Source organism: Branchiostoma belcheri, unplaced genomic scaffold, assembly GCF_001625305.1.
Source record: "Branchiostoma belcheri isolate BF01 breed outbred unplaced genomic scaffold, Haploidv18h27 scaffold185, whole genome shotgun sequence".
NCBI lineage: Eukaryota > Metazoa > Chordata > Leptocardii > Amphioxiformes > Branchiostomatidae > Branchiostoma > Branchiostoma belcheri.
The window spans coordinates 256,725-275,480 of record NW_017803324.1 but is presented as its reverse complement, the minus strand read 5'-3'; the positions used below and the strand labels follow the sequence as shown (position 1 = coordinate 275,480).

The 18,756-nt window shown below is 40.5% G+C and overlaps 1 protein-coding gene across 7 annotated transcripts in view; it reads right to left on the bottom strand.

Moving 5' to 3' along the window:
• The window catches only part of LOC109467626 (sodium channel protein type 4 subunit alpha B-like), an 86,780-nt gene that overhangs the window by 42,165 nt on the left and 25,859 nt on the right, over positions 1-18,756 (bottom strand). For 4 of the 7 annotated variants that reach the window (XM_019765642.1, XM_019765646.1, XM_019765647.1 and 1 more), the window contains 7 exons: positions 18,131-18,222; positions 14,988-15,533; positions 12,775-12,835; positions 12,155-12,296; positions 4,490-4,618; positions 2,587-2,763; positions 419-508 (listed from right to left, as the gene is read on the bottom strand). In XM_019765642.1, coding sequence (XP_019621201.1) covers positions 419-508; positions 2,587-2,763; positions 4,490-4,618; positions 12,155-12,296; positions 12,775-12,835; positions 14,988-15,533; positions 18,131-18,222 — 1,237 coding nt within the window. Of the gene's footprint in view, positions 1-418; positions 509-2,586; positions 2,764-4,489; positions 4,619-12,154; positions 12,297-12,346; positions 12,489-12,774; positions 12,836-14,987; positions 15,534-17,968; positions 18,061-18,130; positions 18,223-18,756 lie in introns of all 7 variants that reach the window. The other 3 variants (XM_019765644.1, XM_019765649.1, XM_019765643.1) reach the window with 2 other exon arrangements.

The following is an 18,756-nucleotide window of genomic DNA, read 5'->3' as shown; positions in this document are numbered from 1 at the left end:
AATAGCAAGGCAAACTGGCTGGTTTCAAAATTGATTTTGCCACTCCACTAAAAATTTTTATTTATTTCTCTGTTCTTTATTCATCAGGTTGGCACTCATCAGTGATTAATCACTGCTGTGTGGAGTGGCCCTGAGTACATTCATATACACAATACAACAGTATGAACAGTACCATACAAAACAAGACAAGAACATATTTTAAAACATGAAATATCAAAATCATTATTATTTGCAATCAGGGTCATGCCGGCTCGTAAGGGTTTCTTGCAGTCACAATCTGGCAGGAATGGTGCCATGAGCAGACCCAACTCGTAGTGGCAAGTTCTTTCAAATTGAAAATTGAATTTTGTCCACATTATTGTAAAATTTATCACGCTTAAAAGTTTGTTTCATGCAAGATAACTTCATCATGATGTACCTCTATGTCTTGCATGGACAGGAAGTTGGAGTTGGAAGGAAACGCTCCATTCAAGGCTGTCCAGGACACAATACTGCACGAGGGGTGCACCTGGGACAGGGGAGAACACACGGTGTTAGTATTATGATAATAATGTAATAATAATAAATGGTTTCTATTGTCCAAACAGTACCCGTGCAGTTGCAGCCTTTATACGGCTGAATCAATGCAGGGTATCACATAATAATCAATACAAATCACAACAATCAAATAATACAAGACACACATATTTGCTCCACAGAATTTTGGGGGAACTGTCGCAAGGGTCTGTGCGGCTGCCATTCAGCGCCACAAGGTGACCTCAATACAACTTTCCCCAACCGAAGTTAGGTACCCATTCACACCTGGGTGGAGTGAGGAAAGTCGTGTAAAGTGCCTTTCCCAAGGGCACAACGTCGGGGCGCATGTCCGGACATGTCCCGGGTACGACTCGGAATCAAACCCTGGTCTCCTCACTTCATAGTCAAATGCTCTACCGCCACGCCATCCAACACTACGATATTGTTAATAATTGAAAGAGTAGAGGTCCTCCCCAGTGTGAGTGATTCAAATCTTACACCTGGGGTCGTATTGAAGTCACTTGAGTTAGCGCTGAAAGGCAGCCGCTCCAGACCTGTGCGATTCACCCTGCCAATTATAAGCTCCTCACAATTCATCCCTTGGCTGCAAGGAGAGAGCAGCCAGCCACTCAATATTAAGTATGGTGGGTTCTTTAGCATGCTTGAGGTCAGGCTCTCCTCAAACACACCATGACCTTCCTCACTTCACTTGGATGGAAAACAGGTGCCTAGCTTTGGTAAGACTTAGAGACATCCCAAACCAAACCAAAGCTAAGACATGTAAACTTTAAGCGCCTTTCCCAAGGGCAGAATGTCCAGGAATGTCATGGGGTTTGAACCCAATACCTCTCAGTTCTTGGCCAAACTTTTAGGGACGTCCTTAGGGAGTCAGGTACAAGTGGGTACAGGACGAGGAGGGGGCTGGGGCAATTTGGGAATAGAGGGTTGATATTTTATACTGGAAGGAGAGAGCCAAGGATTGGACATTAAGATGATTGACACTGAGACACATAGTTACAAAGTAACCTGCATGCAGTGTTCTACATTCGAATATAGTCAGCATCTCAGTGTCTTTCTGTCAATTGATGGAATTTTGCTTCTTGTGGTGGACAAACATTTTGCCCGATCTGTCATCTTTCAAATTGGCAGACAACAATTGGCCTCAAGATGCAGAAAAAATGTTTCAAAAGTTCATGATCTCATGGGAGAAAGTCCCCTGACCTACCCAGAATTGTTGCTTTTGGTGTTTGACATCCATGTATCATGTCAAACAAAATTGAGATGACGGAAAATAATTAAGGCTGTCTAGAACACAGCTTGCATGTGCATCAGTTTTGATTGAGATTGATCAGGGTTCGAAATTCATTTTTGGGAATAGGTGCACTGGTGCACCCAACCTAAAATATTAGGTGCACAAAAAAATGTTGGGGCGCACCAAACAAGATAAAATATGTAGAATGGTAGTAAAAACTAATTATGTTTCATTTCTAAAGAAAAGTACTTTAACAATGATTCTATTATTTTTCTGACACTTAGATGTTAAGAATATACTGTATACTACTACATGTAAACATTTAACATCTCAGAGAAAAAAATTAATTGCACAGCTCCAAATTTGGGTGTGCTAAGGTGCACATGCAACAAGTATTTTGAGCCCTGTTGATTGACTAGGTATTGAAAAAAAATGTTTTCACCATTTTCTTTTCTGCATTACTTGTTTTGTATTCTTAAGATAGCAAATGCAATATTGTATTTTTTTGGTTTGGAATTGTTAGTCTTACTGTAGCTGACCTGAAATAGTGTGTGAAACAAGCTGACAGTGTTGCTTTATAATCAGTTTATCTGTTCAGTAAAGAAATCCGTGATGGACATTTTTAACTGCCAGAACATCAAAATTGATGTATAGAACAAGAAGTAAAAAGTGTTTGAAGTGCTATGTGCATAACTACAATATATTACCTCAATTTATTATAGTTACTATTAAAAAAATAAATGACACAATGAAATACTGAATGAAAGTGTAATCAGGTAATCATGTTTCACCTACATGTATTTAGTCTGTTGACTTACCTTGCAGGTGCTTCCACATTTACTACCACTTCGACTGCTGCTTCGACTACTTCTACTGCCACTACGTTTTCTCCGAGCTGCAACGTTAGCGGAGCTGCTTTCACTCTCACTATCTGACTCCAAGCTGCTGCCACTGCTACTGTCCTCTCCTCCCGCAGCATCCTCCTCCTCATCCTCCTGTCTCATCACCAACATGGAGATAACAAGTCAGAGACATGGCCTGGTCTTAACACTTAACACTAGTCTTCTGTAGCTTTGTTGGTCAACACTTAAGTCAGAGACATGGCCTGGACATCACACCCTTAACCCTAGTCTTCTGTAGGTTTGTTGGTCAACACTTAAGTCAGAGACATGGCCTGGACATCACACCCTTAACCCTAGTCTTCTGTAGCTTTGTTGGTCAACACTTAAGTCAGAGACATGGCCTGGACATCACACCCTTAACCCTAGTATTCTGTAGCTTTGTTGGTCAACACTAAAGTCAGAGACATGGCCTGGACATCACACACTTAACACTAGTCTTCTGTAGCTTTGTTGGTCAACACTAAAATACGCATGCTCTGTTTGGCACCCTGTATCACTAATACCCAATATAGGACGATAGAGAATGTGCAAAGAAGAGCTTGTCATATAAGTTCCAGGTTTGTTAGCTACAGTATGGCTCTGAATCAATTGTCACTTCCATTTCTATGCAACAGACAATACAAATAATTATTATATGTATGTACTATATTTGCTTCCTTCTTGTTCAACTCCATGACTCTCTTGAAGTGGATGCTGCCTATAGCAGGAATCTTTTATGCCTAAAGACCACTCATCGGATAATGCCATGAATAAAACTTCCAGATATCTCAAGAGTGCAATGCCTTACCTGGTTGACCTACATGTACTCAAAGATAAAATTCTGCAACTAAGCATTTAGACAATCGTACTGAAAGGTTCGTAATGTTTAACTTACGTGTATATCTTTTTTATATATATTGTTCTGACTTTCTTTCTAATTGTAAATCATACTTCATTTCATTTAATGAAAGCTGCTACTGAAGTCTTGAAAAAAAGATGTTCTAAAAAAATAAACTATTCATTCATGGTACAACTATTATTATTTGTAACTGTGCACTGTTCATGGCCTGTAGAACTATATGTACATGATTGTACATAAATCTAATATAGTATGCACTGTTCATGGTCTGCACAACAACAACTACACATGTAACTGTGCACTGGATATTTTCTGGAAGTGCTAGGTTAATGGTTTTTAAGTGGTCAAAAGCTGCTGGGACTGGGAGTACATGGCGTAATTTTGGGCCTCCTAGCAGCTTCTTTGGAACTGTAGTGGTGTTTTTGTTTTTATTTTCTAAAGGGAATAAAATGAATATGGATTGATGAATATGCATTGTTTTGGTACAATGTATACGTAAGTTGGTACTTTAGGTAATGATTAACATATTGAACATAATAACATATACATATAACATATCGTCACTCAAGTCATGACAACATAATTATGTTCGAAATTGTAATCAATGCAGAATTAACGGAAATAAATACTATTTAAACTAAGACTTTTCATACATACTAAAAACGTTTAACTTTATTCCAACACACAGTTTACAGAGTTATCCAATTTTCAGCGACCACTGTCGCCTTCATCAGGATAATTAATGACCAATCACTTCACAACGTGATCTCGAGAGAGTTACAGTTTACAAGCACGTGACCTTATTCACAAGAGACTTTACTGATACGTGACATAAGCAATTGATCAAAAGTGCCAGGGAGTTGATCTTTGTAAACTGTGTGTTGGAATAAAGTTTAATGTTTTACTATGATCTACTAATACAGATGAACTTTCATGATAATCTAAGACTTTTCCTATTGAACAAATTGGACCTTAACTTACCGTCTGTTGTGATGCCTCTTCATAAGACATGGCAACAACAGCAAGAATTAAGTTGACAAGGTAGAAGGAGCCTAAGAAGATGACCAAGAGGAAGAACAGCATATTGGCATGCCCAGCTGTCCCAAGGACCTGTAAATAAAGTATATTACTGATTAGGGATCATTCCTTGGACCAAGGCCAACTACTAGTACATACAAATTGTTTTCTAACCCTATAACATGTTATCAGGAATTAAAGGGAACATATTAATGGATCTCTCCCCTACCATGAAAAGAGTTTGTTTAGTGGAAAACAAGGACAGAGTGCATCTTTGATATGGCAAAAAAAAGTTTTGGGTGCAAACATGGCCACGGAAACCTTTCTCTTGTGTCATCAGGCTCTACCACCATTTTTGGAATTGACCAATGTTTGCAGGTCACCAAGAACCGTGTCCAATGTGTCTGCATAGATTTTTAGGGGAAAAATAAGTCCAATTCTCTGGCTTTCTGACCACCAAATGATCAATAAATAGCTGATAGTGTAGCCAGGTCAGAGGCAGCATTATTAAACATCAATGTTGTAGGTGACCTCACAATGGGAAGGTCCATCAATGCCACTAGCTCATCTACAAAATCTGGAGTAATCTACCTCATTTTTTTTTCACCCAGGCCTATGTGCATGGCAGTGGTGGCAAAAGGACATGTCCTACTCAGATATCAGTGTACGTTGGAAAAGTCATATTTGAATCACTACAAAAGTGACACCAGATTGTAAATAGCTGATATATCCCCTGAATTACAGAATGTAATAACACTCTTCCTAGGAAAACACAATAGATTAGCTTTAGTATCATTATGGACTAGCTCCTTAGAATTACATCTTAGTATTAGTTTATGCATGTACCATTGTTGTTTCTTTGCCATACATTGTACCAGCTACAGTTGTTGAGCAATAAAGTTGATTTGATTTGTAACGTTACATGATTGTACAAGTGTTCTTACATGCAACTTCTTCATCTCCTCCTTCTTCTGCCATTTTGTTAAATGAATCCAATTTCTTCCTTTTTTGCCCAAATGACGTGAAATTTGGCGTGGAGGTAGAGTTGGCACGCCCTCACCCCCGACATTTCTTTTTTCAGGCAGGCCTTTTGAACTGCTTTAGGTTTTTTTGCCGTTGTTAGCCAAAAGAATGTACATTTTGGGCCCTGGGGTATTAATCCCAAATGACCTGACACTTTGGGGGTACCATGGACATATGCCCGAAGAACTTTTGGCACACACTGTTTCAAAATTGTGTAAAATCAAATAGGACTTTTTTTGCTATTTTCAGACAAAATTTTCATTTTAGCCCGTGACTTAATATTACAACCAATGACCTGAAATTTGGTATGGGCTGCCTCAAGATGACATATTCAGGGACTTTTTTTGGCTATTTTCAAACCATTTTAATATATTCTATAAATTCATATTTTGCCTCCTCTGGGCTGGTATTAAAAGCAAGTCACTTGAAATTTAGCACAAAGGTGTCTATAGGACATATGCCCTTTCAGTACAACTACCCTGTCCTTGGTGCTGATTGGCTCTTTCTAACTTTATTCCAGGTGTACTTCATTACAACTACCCTGTTCTTGTTGCTGATTGGTCCTTTCTTTGTTCCAGTTGCATTTTAGTACAACTGCACTGTCCGTGGTGCTGATTGGTCAAGTTGTATTTTAGTACAACTGTCCTGTCCTTGGTAACGATTGGTCCTTTCTAACTTTGTTCCAGTTGTATTTCAGTACAACTACCCTGTCCTTGGTACTGATTGGTCCTTTCTTTGTTCAAGTTGTATTTTAGTACAACTACCCTGTCCTTGGTAATGATTGGTCCTTTCTAACTTTGCTCCAGTTGTATTTCAGTACAACTACCCTGTCCTTGTTGCTGATTGGTCCTTTCTTTGTTCCAGTTGCATTTTAGTACAACTACACTGTCCTTGGTACTGATTGGTCCTTTATAACTTTGTTCTAGTTGTATTTCAGAACAACTACCCTGTCCTTGTTGCTGATTGGTCCTTACTTTGTTCCAGTTGCATTTTAGTACAACTACACTGTCCTTGGTACTGATTGGTCCTTTATAACTTTGTTCTAGTTGTATTTCAGAACGACTACCCTGTCCTTGTTGCTGATTGGTCCTTTCTAACTTTGTTTCAGTTGCATTTTAGGACAACTACCCTGTCCTTGGTGCTGATTGGTCCTTTCTAACTTTGTACCAGTTGTATTTTTGTACACGTTCCCTGTCCTTTATTTATCTTATTTTAATTCAACTGCAACAAGGCAATACATTGGCCACCCAGGCAGCATGGCTGATTTTGGGTGCCGAAAGATACACAAATTAAACATATAACACAATATAACATACTAATAAGCTAACAAGTACCACATTAGGCTAAGATCAATCAATTAACAATATAAAATTTCAACAGACTTAAGTACAAAGCATGATATAAGTATTCAAACAGGATAATGATAATATACAGTTTTGGAGGCAAAAATACAATGCATAATCCAATAATACATAAGCAATAATACAATATGTGAGGAAAATATATGTAACGCAAGATCATATGAGGTTATCTTATGTGGTATCACTGGAAGGACCATCAAAAGTTTTGTGATGGAAATAAATGTTTTAAGTGCCTCAAATAGTTGTTTGTTTGTGTGAATGTTACAGCCTGGTAGCCCCTGTAGTAGAACAGATTTGGTTAGTCGGTGTGGTGTGAGATGCTCTACTGTGGAGGCTAAAATGTGACACTGGTGGCTGTAGAGAGGACAGCGTAGCAAGTAATGGGAAACAGTCTCAGAGGAGGTACCACAGGAGCACATTTTGTCTTTGATTTTCATCAGGTGCAAGGTGGCATTTAGTGGGCTCCAGTCCATTTTGTAGCCTTGCAGTAAGGATGTTGTAGTACCAAGTACCTTGACGTCTGTACGGCTGGTTATGTCTAGAAGTGAACACCGTCGGCGTCAGGTAATCCTTGCACTTTCTCTTGAAGTCGTTTAGGCTGCTGGCTTCATTCAGTGCCTGTGGAAGGCGGTTCCAGAGGGTAGAGGCGTGCAGAATAAAACTGGATCTGTGTAATACCTTCATTCTACAGTGGGGAACGTGAAGATGTGTAGTGTTACGTAGCTGTAGACGAGTCGTTTTCCGTTCGCCTCTAGTGGATGAGTGACTGCAGGTGCACTGGGACTAGGTCAGTGAAGGCACGGCGGACATCTAGAAACACTGCTGCTGTAATTGGTGCTGATTGGTCCTTTCTAAGTTTGTTCCAGTTGTACTTTAGTACAACTACCCTGTCCTTGGTGCTGATTGGTCCTTTCTAACTTTGTTCCAGTGGTATTTTAGTACAAGTACCCTGTCCTTGGTGCTGATTGGTCCTTTCTTACTTAGTTCCAGTAGTATTTTCCTTGGTGCTGATTGATCATTTCTAACATTGTTCCAGTTCTATTTTTGTACAACTACCCTGTCCTTGGTGCTGATTGGTCCTAACTTTCTTACAGTTGTATGTCAGTACTCGCCTGTCTTTGGTTCTGATTGGTCCTTTCTGTCTTTGTTCCAGTTCTATCTTTGGACCTTATGACATAACGGCAGTGAACCTTAATCTGACCCAACCTTAATCCGACACTTCTCAACACTCCTCTGTCTGTTAGGATCTATCACTGATATGCAAAATCTTTTAATTGCTTTACAAACTCAATAAGGTATACAGCATAAAAAACTTGAAACAGTGAGACCACGAAGTCAACATGTTGTGGAGACGAGGTCATGAAATTTTCAGCTTGTTTTTACACTATCGTGGGAGGAAGCTTCCGGAAGGACAGTGGTCAAAATGTTGACAATTTCTCCTTTACATCCTCATGCTACACATTCAACATCACAGCGAATAAAAAAGAATTAATAAAGTGTCTGTTGCTGACAAACCACTTGCCTAGAAGTGTCCTTCTTTTTAAGGACAGGGCGAGTTTCGTTACAGTCATTCAGCGGCTGATCGAACAAAACCGCCATTTTGGAACAAAACCGCTTGTTGATGTTGTTGAAGGCGATACCACTAGTCCGTACGTGGATGTGGCAAATGATCGCAACACTTGTATATCGCCAAAATTACTGACGAATACTTCGGAATAGTGCAGAATGAAGCTTTCTGTCTGGTAACATTATTGTAAAATTCTTCAATTATACCTTTTTTGGAACTAAAATGCCCCACTGTAACTGATCCGACTGTCGTCTCCTTCTTTGAAAATTCAATAGTCCTAAGCCATGTGATCTCATGTAGCGCTGCCGGTGGTGCACCAGCCTGCCGACTGTGATATTTGATGCCGATGATAACTAGTGTAAGTGTCTGTTGTTTGACAAAGGGATTGAGAAAAAAGTTGTTGTGAATAGCAAAATTACAGGCTAACAGCAACACTGTTGTATGGTGTCGGATTAAGGTTTCGCTTATAACAGAATACGCAGGGCACGATGAAATCTGGAGCGATGTTGAAGACGCAATTTTCCCGCGATATCTCAATGGTTGGGAGAATGACACACACGTAGGTATGACATTAAAAACAGGCTACAAGATGCACTCAATGATTAACGAAAATACCGAATGTCTGGTTGTGGATTTGTCATTCAATCTTGCCTGTGCATAAAAGTATCGGATTAAGGTTCACTGCCGTTACACTACTTTATCATTATTCATTTTGGGATGGAAAGGAAGATGGAGTTAAATATGCTATATTTGCTCCCAGGCAAAGGTCAGCTATTCTAATCATTATATATTAAGCTCTGACAATTTTTTTTTTAACGGTGTCGCTTAATGCAAGGCCAATTATTTTTGGCCACATTTACTCATCAACTCTTCTCCCTGAGTCAGAATCATCATGATTGAGACCAGCGCAATTTCTCACAAGTAGTGAGGACTAACTGACCCAATAGGAGAAGCAGGGGTTACGAGGCTGGTCGGGAAAATTCCCTACCCCTTTTTAGACCATAATGGTTTGTTCCACTTCCGCTCACGTGGGTTCTTTAACGTGCTTGAGGTGTGTCTCTCCTCAAACACGGGACCTCCATTTTAACGTCCCATCCGATAAGACCCCCCTAACCAAAGCTAGGTACTCATTTTCACCTGAGTGAAGTGAGGAAAGTTGTGTAAAGTACCTTTCCCAAGGGTACAATGTCGCGGCGCATGTTCGGACTTGTTCGGAATCGAACCCGGGTCTCCCCGTTTCATAGTCCAGCGATGTACCACTACACCACACGACGCCACACAAATCCTTGTCAGACTGTTCTGTAATTTTACCTATGGCCATCTTGATTTGATTATATGGATGACGTCCTCTGGGAACCACAAAACAGATATAAACTGATACAATAAAAGCAAATGATTGGCCCCAAAAAAAAGTGAAATGAAATCTAGGTGGTCATGAAGGTTGAGCAAATGAATAAACACACAAAGTATTTTATTACTCCGTGAAGGAGGTCAGGACCTCCGGACGGAGTGTTGTGATCGGCTGATTTTTCATGTTCGCAGTCAAAACACTGGGTTCTCTTTGTGTAATCGGCACGCAATTTTATACGCCGTCTGCGGGCATGCCCGTGTTGATGCACGAATGTGTATTTTTGCCGTTGCTGCTTTCGCGGTCAATGTAATATTGCAGATGCACCCCTACAATTACGAGGCGAATTGGAATGGTCCAGAAAAACGCGGTTTGGAATAGCAGTGGGGGGGGGTGGAACTTCATGCAGATACGGGTTGGTTTTGATAAGTGGTTCCAGATGTTTTTGCCCATGGTTAAGAGATGGCAAGTTTTTTGGAAGATGTTCGCAGCCAAAACGCATTCTTCCGTACGTCGCATTTCTGTGTAATTTCGCATGTGGTGTGGCATTATGTCCGGGATGATGCACGTCTTTTTATTTTTACCGTAGCTGTTTTGATATTGGAGTAAATGCTTATTTTCGAAACATCCCCATTTCTTTGAAATGTTTTCGTCCGTTTATGTGACCGGTAGCTGATGGGGACGGAAATGTGGGGTGGTCAGTGGTCAGCATTACGAAATGTAAATACCGATGACGTAATCCTATCGATTTCAAACTGGTCGGCTGTGGCGACCTAGTGGCGGCGTGTATTTAGTCACGTAGCAACTGGCCGGTCGTCCTAGCAACGAGCATGCTGTACACATGGCCAATATTTTTGGGTTGGGCCGCTCCAATAGTGTTAGTGGAGCAGCTCTTTGTAAACATGGACAATATTTTTGAGCAACCCATCAATGTGTTCTGCCTCGTGGTCGGATGTGGTCTGGGGCTGGTAAACCGCACATACTAGTAGATCGGGTAATTTTATGATTTGCTAGTTGTAAAGGCGTCTTGTAGTATGAGCCGGTATATGAAGAAGTAGCCTGTGTAACACAATCATGCTTTCGGCCGGATTGATGTGCAACTGTTTCTAATTGCAGGGACTGCGCTAATGCCGACCAGTCGCGCTGTCCTGATACACCACGAATGTGCAAGTGTTCCCTGTAGACAGTCCCGGGAGTCATTTTTTTCGCACATTCCAGGAGCCAAACCAAAATACGTTCATGAACCGAGTCCAAAAAACCGAAACGTGAAAATCGGATGATCGGACCTGATGTATATTTCTCTTTCTGTAGATTGTACACACAATACACACATATTTAGATAATCTGGCCATGGCAGGTTAAAAAAAAAGTAACCCTGAATCATACTAGATTAGCGTAAATGCATGTTTATGCGTTCAAAACAAGAAAAGAAATTGTTTCCGGGTATTAATCTCTTGAATCACGGCGCAGAATATTGACGCAAAAATATTTCGGGCATCGCGCGCCCTTCCCGTTGTTTAGACTGTATGCAAATCCCGCGTCACGTGTCGGCATTTCGCATCTCTGATTGGTTGTTGCGTCTTAAGATGACTGAGCCGACGGGCGTTTAAACAATTTTTCTTTGTTCGATTTATCACACTTCACAGAGAATTGTCGCCAATGGCTACTTCTTTTTGTTGCAATATATAATACTTCACGGAGAATTGTCGCCTATGGCTTCTTGTTGGCATTGGGACTAATAAACTCTTCGTATTCTTCTTGTCCTTTGGAATGGATTTTGGTATTCTGCGACATAAGTATCGTTTTCCATTTTTCAATCTACGGCATATATTTGCTCATTTTGCAACTACTTTGTATGATTTACAGTATGTTTATTTGTTTATTTTGATTTTTCTACAAAGTGGAAGGGAAGGCAAAACAGTTGCATACGCACCTTTACAAGTTGCCCTCCCCATACAAAAACACATATTAATATTATACAACATCAAAATTTACATCAAAATACACAGAATAAACAATCAATATAAAAGGCTGAGCATAATCAAATATATCTAAATAGATAAGTATTTATAATATGTTGTGTTGAAACAAGACTGAGTGCAGTCTAGAAGCAATACAAGAACTAAACACACAAGAAGTGGTTCAAGCACATGGCAGGTCAAGACTGTAATGTGTATGGTCAAAAACTTTTTTTTGGTGAGGGGGGAGGGGAAACGGAAGAAAATTCATGCACACACGGACGTCATCCATATAATTAAATCAACAATGCCTATTAACCAAACACAGACACAGCTGCCAGTGTTTAGTGTTTAGCTTGCCCTTAGTCCCACCTGTTGATAGAGGTTCTCCCAGAAGTCTTGGTTGATGAGACGGAAGGCCGTCAGCAGGGCCCAGCCGATGTTATCAAAGCTTGTGTACCCAAAATCTGGATTCTCTCCTATGCGAAGACACCTGAATCCTGGCTTACAAAACCTGGAGGGAGTTAGAAATCAGCCAGTGTTTAGCTTGCTCAGAACTCTCACCTGTTGATAGAGGGTCTCCCAGGCATCTTGGTTGATGAGACGGAAGGCCGTCAGCAGGGCCCAGCCGATATTATCAAAGCTTGTGTACCCAAAATCAGGATTCTCTCCTATGCGAAGACACCTGAATCCTGGATTACAAAACCTGTAGCAAGTTCGAATCATGTGTATGCCATGAAAAAGCACTGCCAAGCACTGCCAAGCAAGTGCAAAGTGCAAAAACACAAGGCAACTCAACAACTATAGAGCCATTGCCTACTACCCTTTTCCATTCTATTGATAGCTGCCAGTTGACAGTTCAATCAATTAACAAGGTGACAGCATCAGCTCTTAATTTTTCTCTCCTTCCCAGGCATTAGGCTTGTGTTTCTCCACCGCCTTAATGATTATCCACCTCAAAACATCATACCGTCGGTTTATCATATACTCACGGGTCATCTTCTGACTTGTTCCTGCAGAGCCCATCTAAGCCACGAGCCATCAACCAGTGGTCTAGATAGGAAAGAAAGACAAGACCATGTTGGTAAACAAACACATTGCAACTCTACTTTCTTGGTTTCATATCATATTACCATTCATAGTATTCAGTAAGAACTACATGTTGCTCCATTTGGTGTAACTTCTTGATAAGCATAATGTAAAGATACTAGATAGTCATAGTCTATTCTGCCAAGCAAATTTTCATTAACATGGAAGCTAACCTGTGTTGATGAGATTTCATTTTAATGAAATTTCTTGGAGAGACCATATTCTGTATTGCAAACTTATTTTTAGTAAATGTATATACCTGGGACCATGCTTGGGGCCATTTCAAAGACTGCAAACAACACGCATGTAAAAATATACATTGTACAGACTACTGATATCTGTCATTGTATGCGAGGCATCGAATCTGTGCCAAATGCTGAATGAATAAGGTGGGGTGCTGTTGAGCAACCTTTACAACTGTACCATCTGGTGTACAACTGTGAGTCTATGGAAGGCTTAATTTACAAGAACATGGCGATTTCTAATTGAGAGCACTTGCGATGTCTACATTTGTCTCTGCAGAGCTTCTTCAATTCCACAGTCCAAGAACATGGTTACAGAAATCAAAATACTTTCAAGTGATGAAAATTATAGCTTCTGCCTCCTTTTCTATAGAACAGACAACTACAGTAGCCAGTAAGCCCCACTGCTTCAGGACATCTGACTGGCAAACTATGTGGTGTCTTTTAAAAAATTAATAAAACCAGGACTCGAAATACTGGGTGCATGTGCACCCAAATTTGGAGCTGTGCACCCAATTTTTTTCTGTGGGTGCACCCAAAAGTATTTTAAATTGTACATATCAAATATATAATAGTATACAGGATATTCTTGGCATCAAAGGGTCAGAAAAATAATAAAATCTTTGTTGTAGTACTTGTGTAAGATTTTGAAGTTAGCTCCCATTTCAGATTCAAGCTTTAAGAAGAGGAGCCTAGGCCTGTCTTGGGCCCTTGTCGTCTTGCCAGACGATCTACAGCTTACAGCTTAGAAGAGGAGCAGTAAGATCGATAATTAGGGTTTGTTTTGTATGGTGCACCCAAAAATTTTTTTGTGCACCTAATTTTTTAGGTTGAGTGCACCAGTGCACCTATTCCCAAAAATGAATTTCGAGCCCTGGAAACTAATGACCAAACTGTCAAATGTGATAACATCAAGGTCATACAGAAACTGCAACATTTAAACACAACAAGCCTTATAGATATTAAAGCATTCTACCATAATTTTCTTTGGCAACAGCCCAAGAGTCTTAGTCCTACTCTAGATGGCACAGTTGTAAAGGTTGCTCACCAGCACATGTACTACCTTAAAGCCTTGGTCACAACCGGCCGTACGTGCATCTAAGTGCAAAAACGTGGGCAAACGTAGGGGATCCGTAAGTGGTAAGTACCACCTCCGTACAGAATCCTACGGATTTGGGAGTACGCAGACATGCCGTACAACTTTAAGTGCATGCAAAACTTTTTCTACATGCGCTCTGTGGATTTACCACCCGTACGTGCGAGTATGGGCGATGCGCGTGCCCCGTACGTACCAAAAGACGCACGTGTTAGTACAGCCTCCTTACAGTAAAGTTGCAATCGCACAGAGATTGTACGTTGTAAGCACATACAACTCTTTTACCACTTGCGCAACGAATGATGCACACAACCGCTCACGGCCAAACGTGGCGTGCAGACCACACTCTTACACCTTGCGCAACTGTGCGAGTGACGTGCGAGTGACGTGCGTAGACGCCACTCCTTCCCCACGTTTTCAGAAAAAACGTAGCAGACGTAGCCTCCAAAAAAACGTACGGCGGGTTGTGACCGACGCTTAACATACATGTACAATCTACTGAATGGTGCAGGAAAGTCAAAAAGGAATTAAATGGAATGGAGTTTACCCAAACCTTTACTTAAACCTCAGATCTGTATCTGTACCAGAGGTTTGTCTAGGTACATAGTTTCATAAATTCTGGTGTTGCAACTTGGGCAAATTTAAATGGTGATGGGAAACCTACATGCAGCTTTTGGGTTAGGTTCCGTAGTCATAAGCAGCCTGAGTCTAAAAAAACCCAAACTATAAAACTACAAAAGACATCAACACTCAAACATTCAAAACTTGAGATCCTTACCTCTATTATAGTACCAGGCATCCCAGACATAAGGGCTTGTGGTTGCATTCACTACGCTAACATTGCAGAGGTCACTGTCATCTATCCATTCAAACATCACGTCATGAACAGTCTCCGAATGGTTGAAGAGCGGGTCATCGTTGGGGGGTGGGAAGCAGAACCCTACTTCTTGTCTAGTAATATTTCCCCGGTAGTTGATGTAACGTGGTGTGGAGTAATTAAAATAGTCGCTCCAGCTTAACCAATTTACCACACCAAAAGGTTGTTCAATTGGATCACCGTTGCCATTCAGCATTTCCAAGTCATCTGCACAATGGATGTACTCATTTGGCAATGCATTTTGGGTACGGTTGCGGAATTTGTAACAGAACTCTGCCAAGTTCATTCCATTTTCTGGGAACTCCATGACACACTTGTGTCGTAGTACCCCCATGTACAACTGCAACCCAACTAAGGCAAACACACACAGGCCGAAGGATGTCAAAATGATGACATCACGGAGGTTGATGACAGACTGAATTAAGGCGTTAACGATGGTTTTTAAACCTGAAAAAGATGCATAAAGACAATGTTCAGTAACAGTGAATTCCATTCTATGAACAGCTAGCAGTAGTCACTGTGAAGTATCAAGTATACCATTCTACTGATGCAGGGGTCCGACACAGGAGTGGGCTGCAGTCAGCTGCTCTACCTTAGTTTACATTAATTTTACAAATGTACAGGAAGCTGTAAGGAAGGTACACACATGTACTGTACCAATCAAGTATCAAGCCCTCCCTAATGATTGTCACAGGTGTTAGATCTGGATATACCTGGGTGCTACACTTTACATATCCTATGCATGTATACCCTAGATCACCCAGTGTTACATTGTAATTGTAAAACTTTGAGTTGCATAATCATGGTGGTAATGACCAAGCATTTTGTAATTGACAAAACAGGATCATTTGTGATCATAAACGAGATACACAATGTCATAGAATACAATCTTCAATTTGAATTTTGGGAGATTTCTGTTTTCAAGAGTACTGTAACATTGAACAGTTATTGTGGTCTATTTCGACCTGTATAAAACAAACAGTATCATTGTGAAAAGTATCACAGAAGCAAGATGGAAACTTGTCCTCAGCTTATCAGTCAACAGTATGAGCAATACATACATGTATGAAATATGTTTTATCAGATTGTTCTTTTAATGATTACAACAAATCTGTATAATTGAAAGTAAAAAAAACACGTCCCAAGTTTTTAAGGTGTACTAACAACCGACCTTTGCAGATATATAATCTATGTATCATAAGCTGTTTCCAAAATAAGGTGACTGTGTAGCTTTTAAACAATTAACATTTGTCATTACATTGTACCTCCATGAAAAATGGTGGCATTGTTTTAGGTCTTTGTGTGTGTGTGTGTGCATGTGTGTGCGTGTGTGTGTGTGTGTATGTGTGCGCGTACATGTGTGTGTGTGTGTGCGCGCATACATGTGTGTGTGTGTGTGTGTGCGCGCGTACATGTGTGTGTGTATGTGCGTACGTGTGTGTGTGTGTGCATGCGTGCGTGCGTGCATGTGTGTGTAATATTGTGATATGGTTGGATTCAGTTTGTCCCATTTCTACATCTTGTCAGCAAATGCGAGTTTAACATACAAAGGAACATGGAATAGCATGTCATGGGTTTAACATAGAGCAACATACATTTCGCTCTAGAAAGATTGTTAAGAGCATGGTGTGATTTCATGTGCAAAAATTAAATACACATGAAAAATCAAGTAAGCTGCATTTCCAAAAATAATAAGTAAATTACGTACCACCTTTGGCAGGGGCTGAATTGTATCGTTTTTTTTTTTAACCACGTCAAGTTTCAAACTTGGCCATAACGTTAGTTCTTGTTGACATAAGCAATAATGGACTTGCCTAAGTCGTTTATATCTGTTAGGTATGGAACGACGCGCGAGTGCCGCCGCACTGCGCGTTTTGTGCAACAGATTTTTTTAGCGTGTAAACTGCACCGCGGTTTTCCTGTGGCACCTCCTGGATGTGCCACAAAAAAAAGGACATGCGGCGCCGTGCAGCAGTGGCGCAGGTTGTTTATACGCTAAAAAAATCTGTTGCACAAAACACGCAGTGCAGCGCGCGTGTTGTTCCACACCTAGCACATATAAACGACGCACGTGTAAACCGGGCCTAAGCCAACCACTTGTCCAACATGACCACAACCGGCAGAATTTGGGCCACACATGGCCCAATCTCTGCCCATGATAAAAACATCATTTTCAAGTGTGTGGCAAAAAAAAAAAACGTTTTTCAAAGATGACAAGCGAGAAATCTTGATGGAATCGGCCAGTTTGCCATTGATTTCGACAGCATGACAGTCTTCATGCAATGTAAAATTGCGCCGGCTGGGTCACTATAGGTCATGGGGCAGTCTATTGTAAAATAGGTCGAAATTTTGATGGGGTTTCTTGTACTCTGTCTTGTTTCCATGCTTTTTCAGTTTTTGTATAAGAACACCACTGTATTGTCTAAAAAGAATGCTTTTTCTCAGTCTCTTGGGTGGTCGTTTTATAGACAAGTTTGAATTAATGTATGAATACATTGTGCTGTGGAGATTTCAAGATGATTGGCAAACCATATTATACAGTGGCCCTGGTTAAATTGTAGACGATTGTGGGCAACTGAAAAGTCTGATAGCCAATCCTGCTTCTTCAGAAGTTACGATCTGTCACCATGCATGCTTTCTTATGTGAGAACCCTGGACAAGAGGTAAGTGTGTAAAGTTAAAGGGCAGGAAGTTGTGCTATCAATGGATATCAATTAACATATTTTTCAAAAGTGGTGATAAAGAGCAGAGAGCAAGTTTTTGAGATTTAACACAGTGAGTTGATGGTGCTGGCCAGAGCCAGAAGTACTTTCAGGTGTTCAATTGTGCACCCCCAATACTGTGCCAGGTGGTGACAATGAGATACTTTAACTAGTACTTACCAGGCACCACTGAAATTGTCTTCAAAGCTCTAAGCACTCGAAACGTTCTTAAAACGGAGAGATTACCCAAATCCATGAACATTGTGATGTATCTGTGACAAAAAGAGTAAGGATATGACAAGTTAGAGCTGATCCAAGCTGAAAAGTTTATTAACCACTCACCAGGCACCACTGATATTGTCTTCAAAGCCCTAAGCACTCGAAATGTTCTCAAAACGGAGAGGTTGCCCAAGTCTACGAACATTGTGATGTATCTGTAGAGGAAGACAGAAACAGATGTACGGAAGGATCATCTTTTTAAGTAGAAGTGGGTGCCAAATGATTTGCAAAATTGCCACCACTTTGTCAGTCTTCAAGCAGATGTGGGGAAAGGTTTTTGAGGGGAGATTTTTTCCCTGCTGCTTAGCATTGTCCATGAAAGGGAAGGGCTTGTAGTACTGTGATGATGTAAAACACAAGGGAATAATATATTCAATGACTATCAAATAGGTTTATTGGGAGGGGTGTATGTAAATAAAATGATGGGCAGGTTACATGCACGTGACATTTTTTCTGGAATTCTTTCCACAAGAATTTGGTCAAATATTAAACCACTAACATACATTTAAAGGTTTAATACTAAAAAGTGATGGCTTTTTTTTAAACTTCATGACACTGATGAGAAGGGAAACTTTTAAATAAAATGAGGAAAACAAAATGTAAAAATGGCACAGACTTGGGTGAAGAGGATTATAGAGGGCTTCTGGGATGACGCATGATAGTTTTCAGGGTTGCCTGGGGTGTTAGTG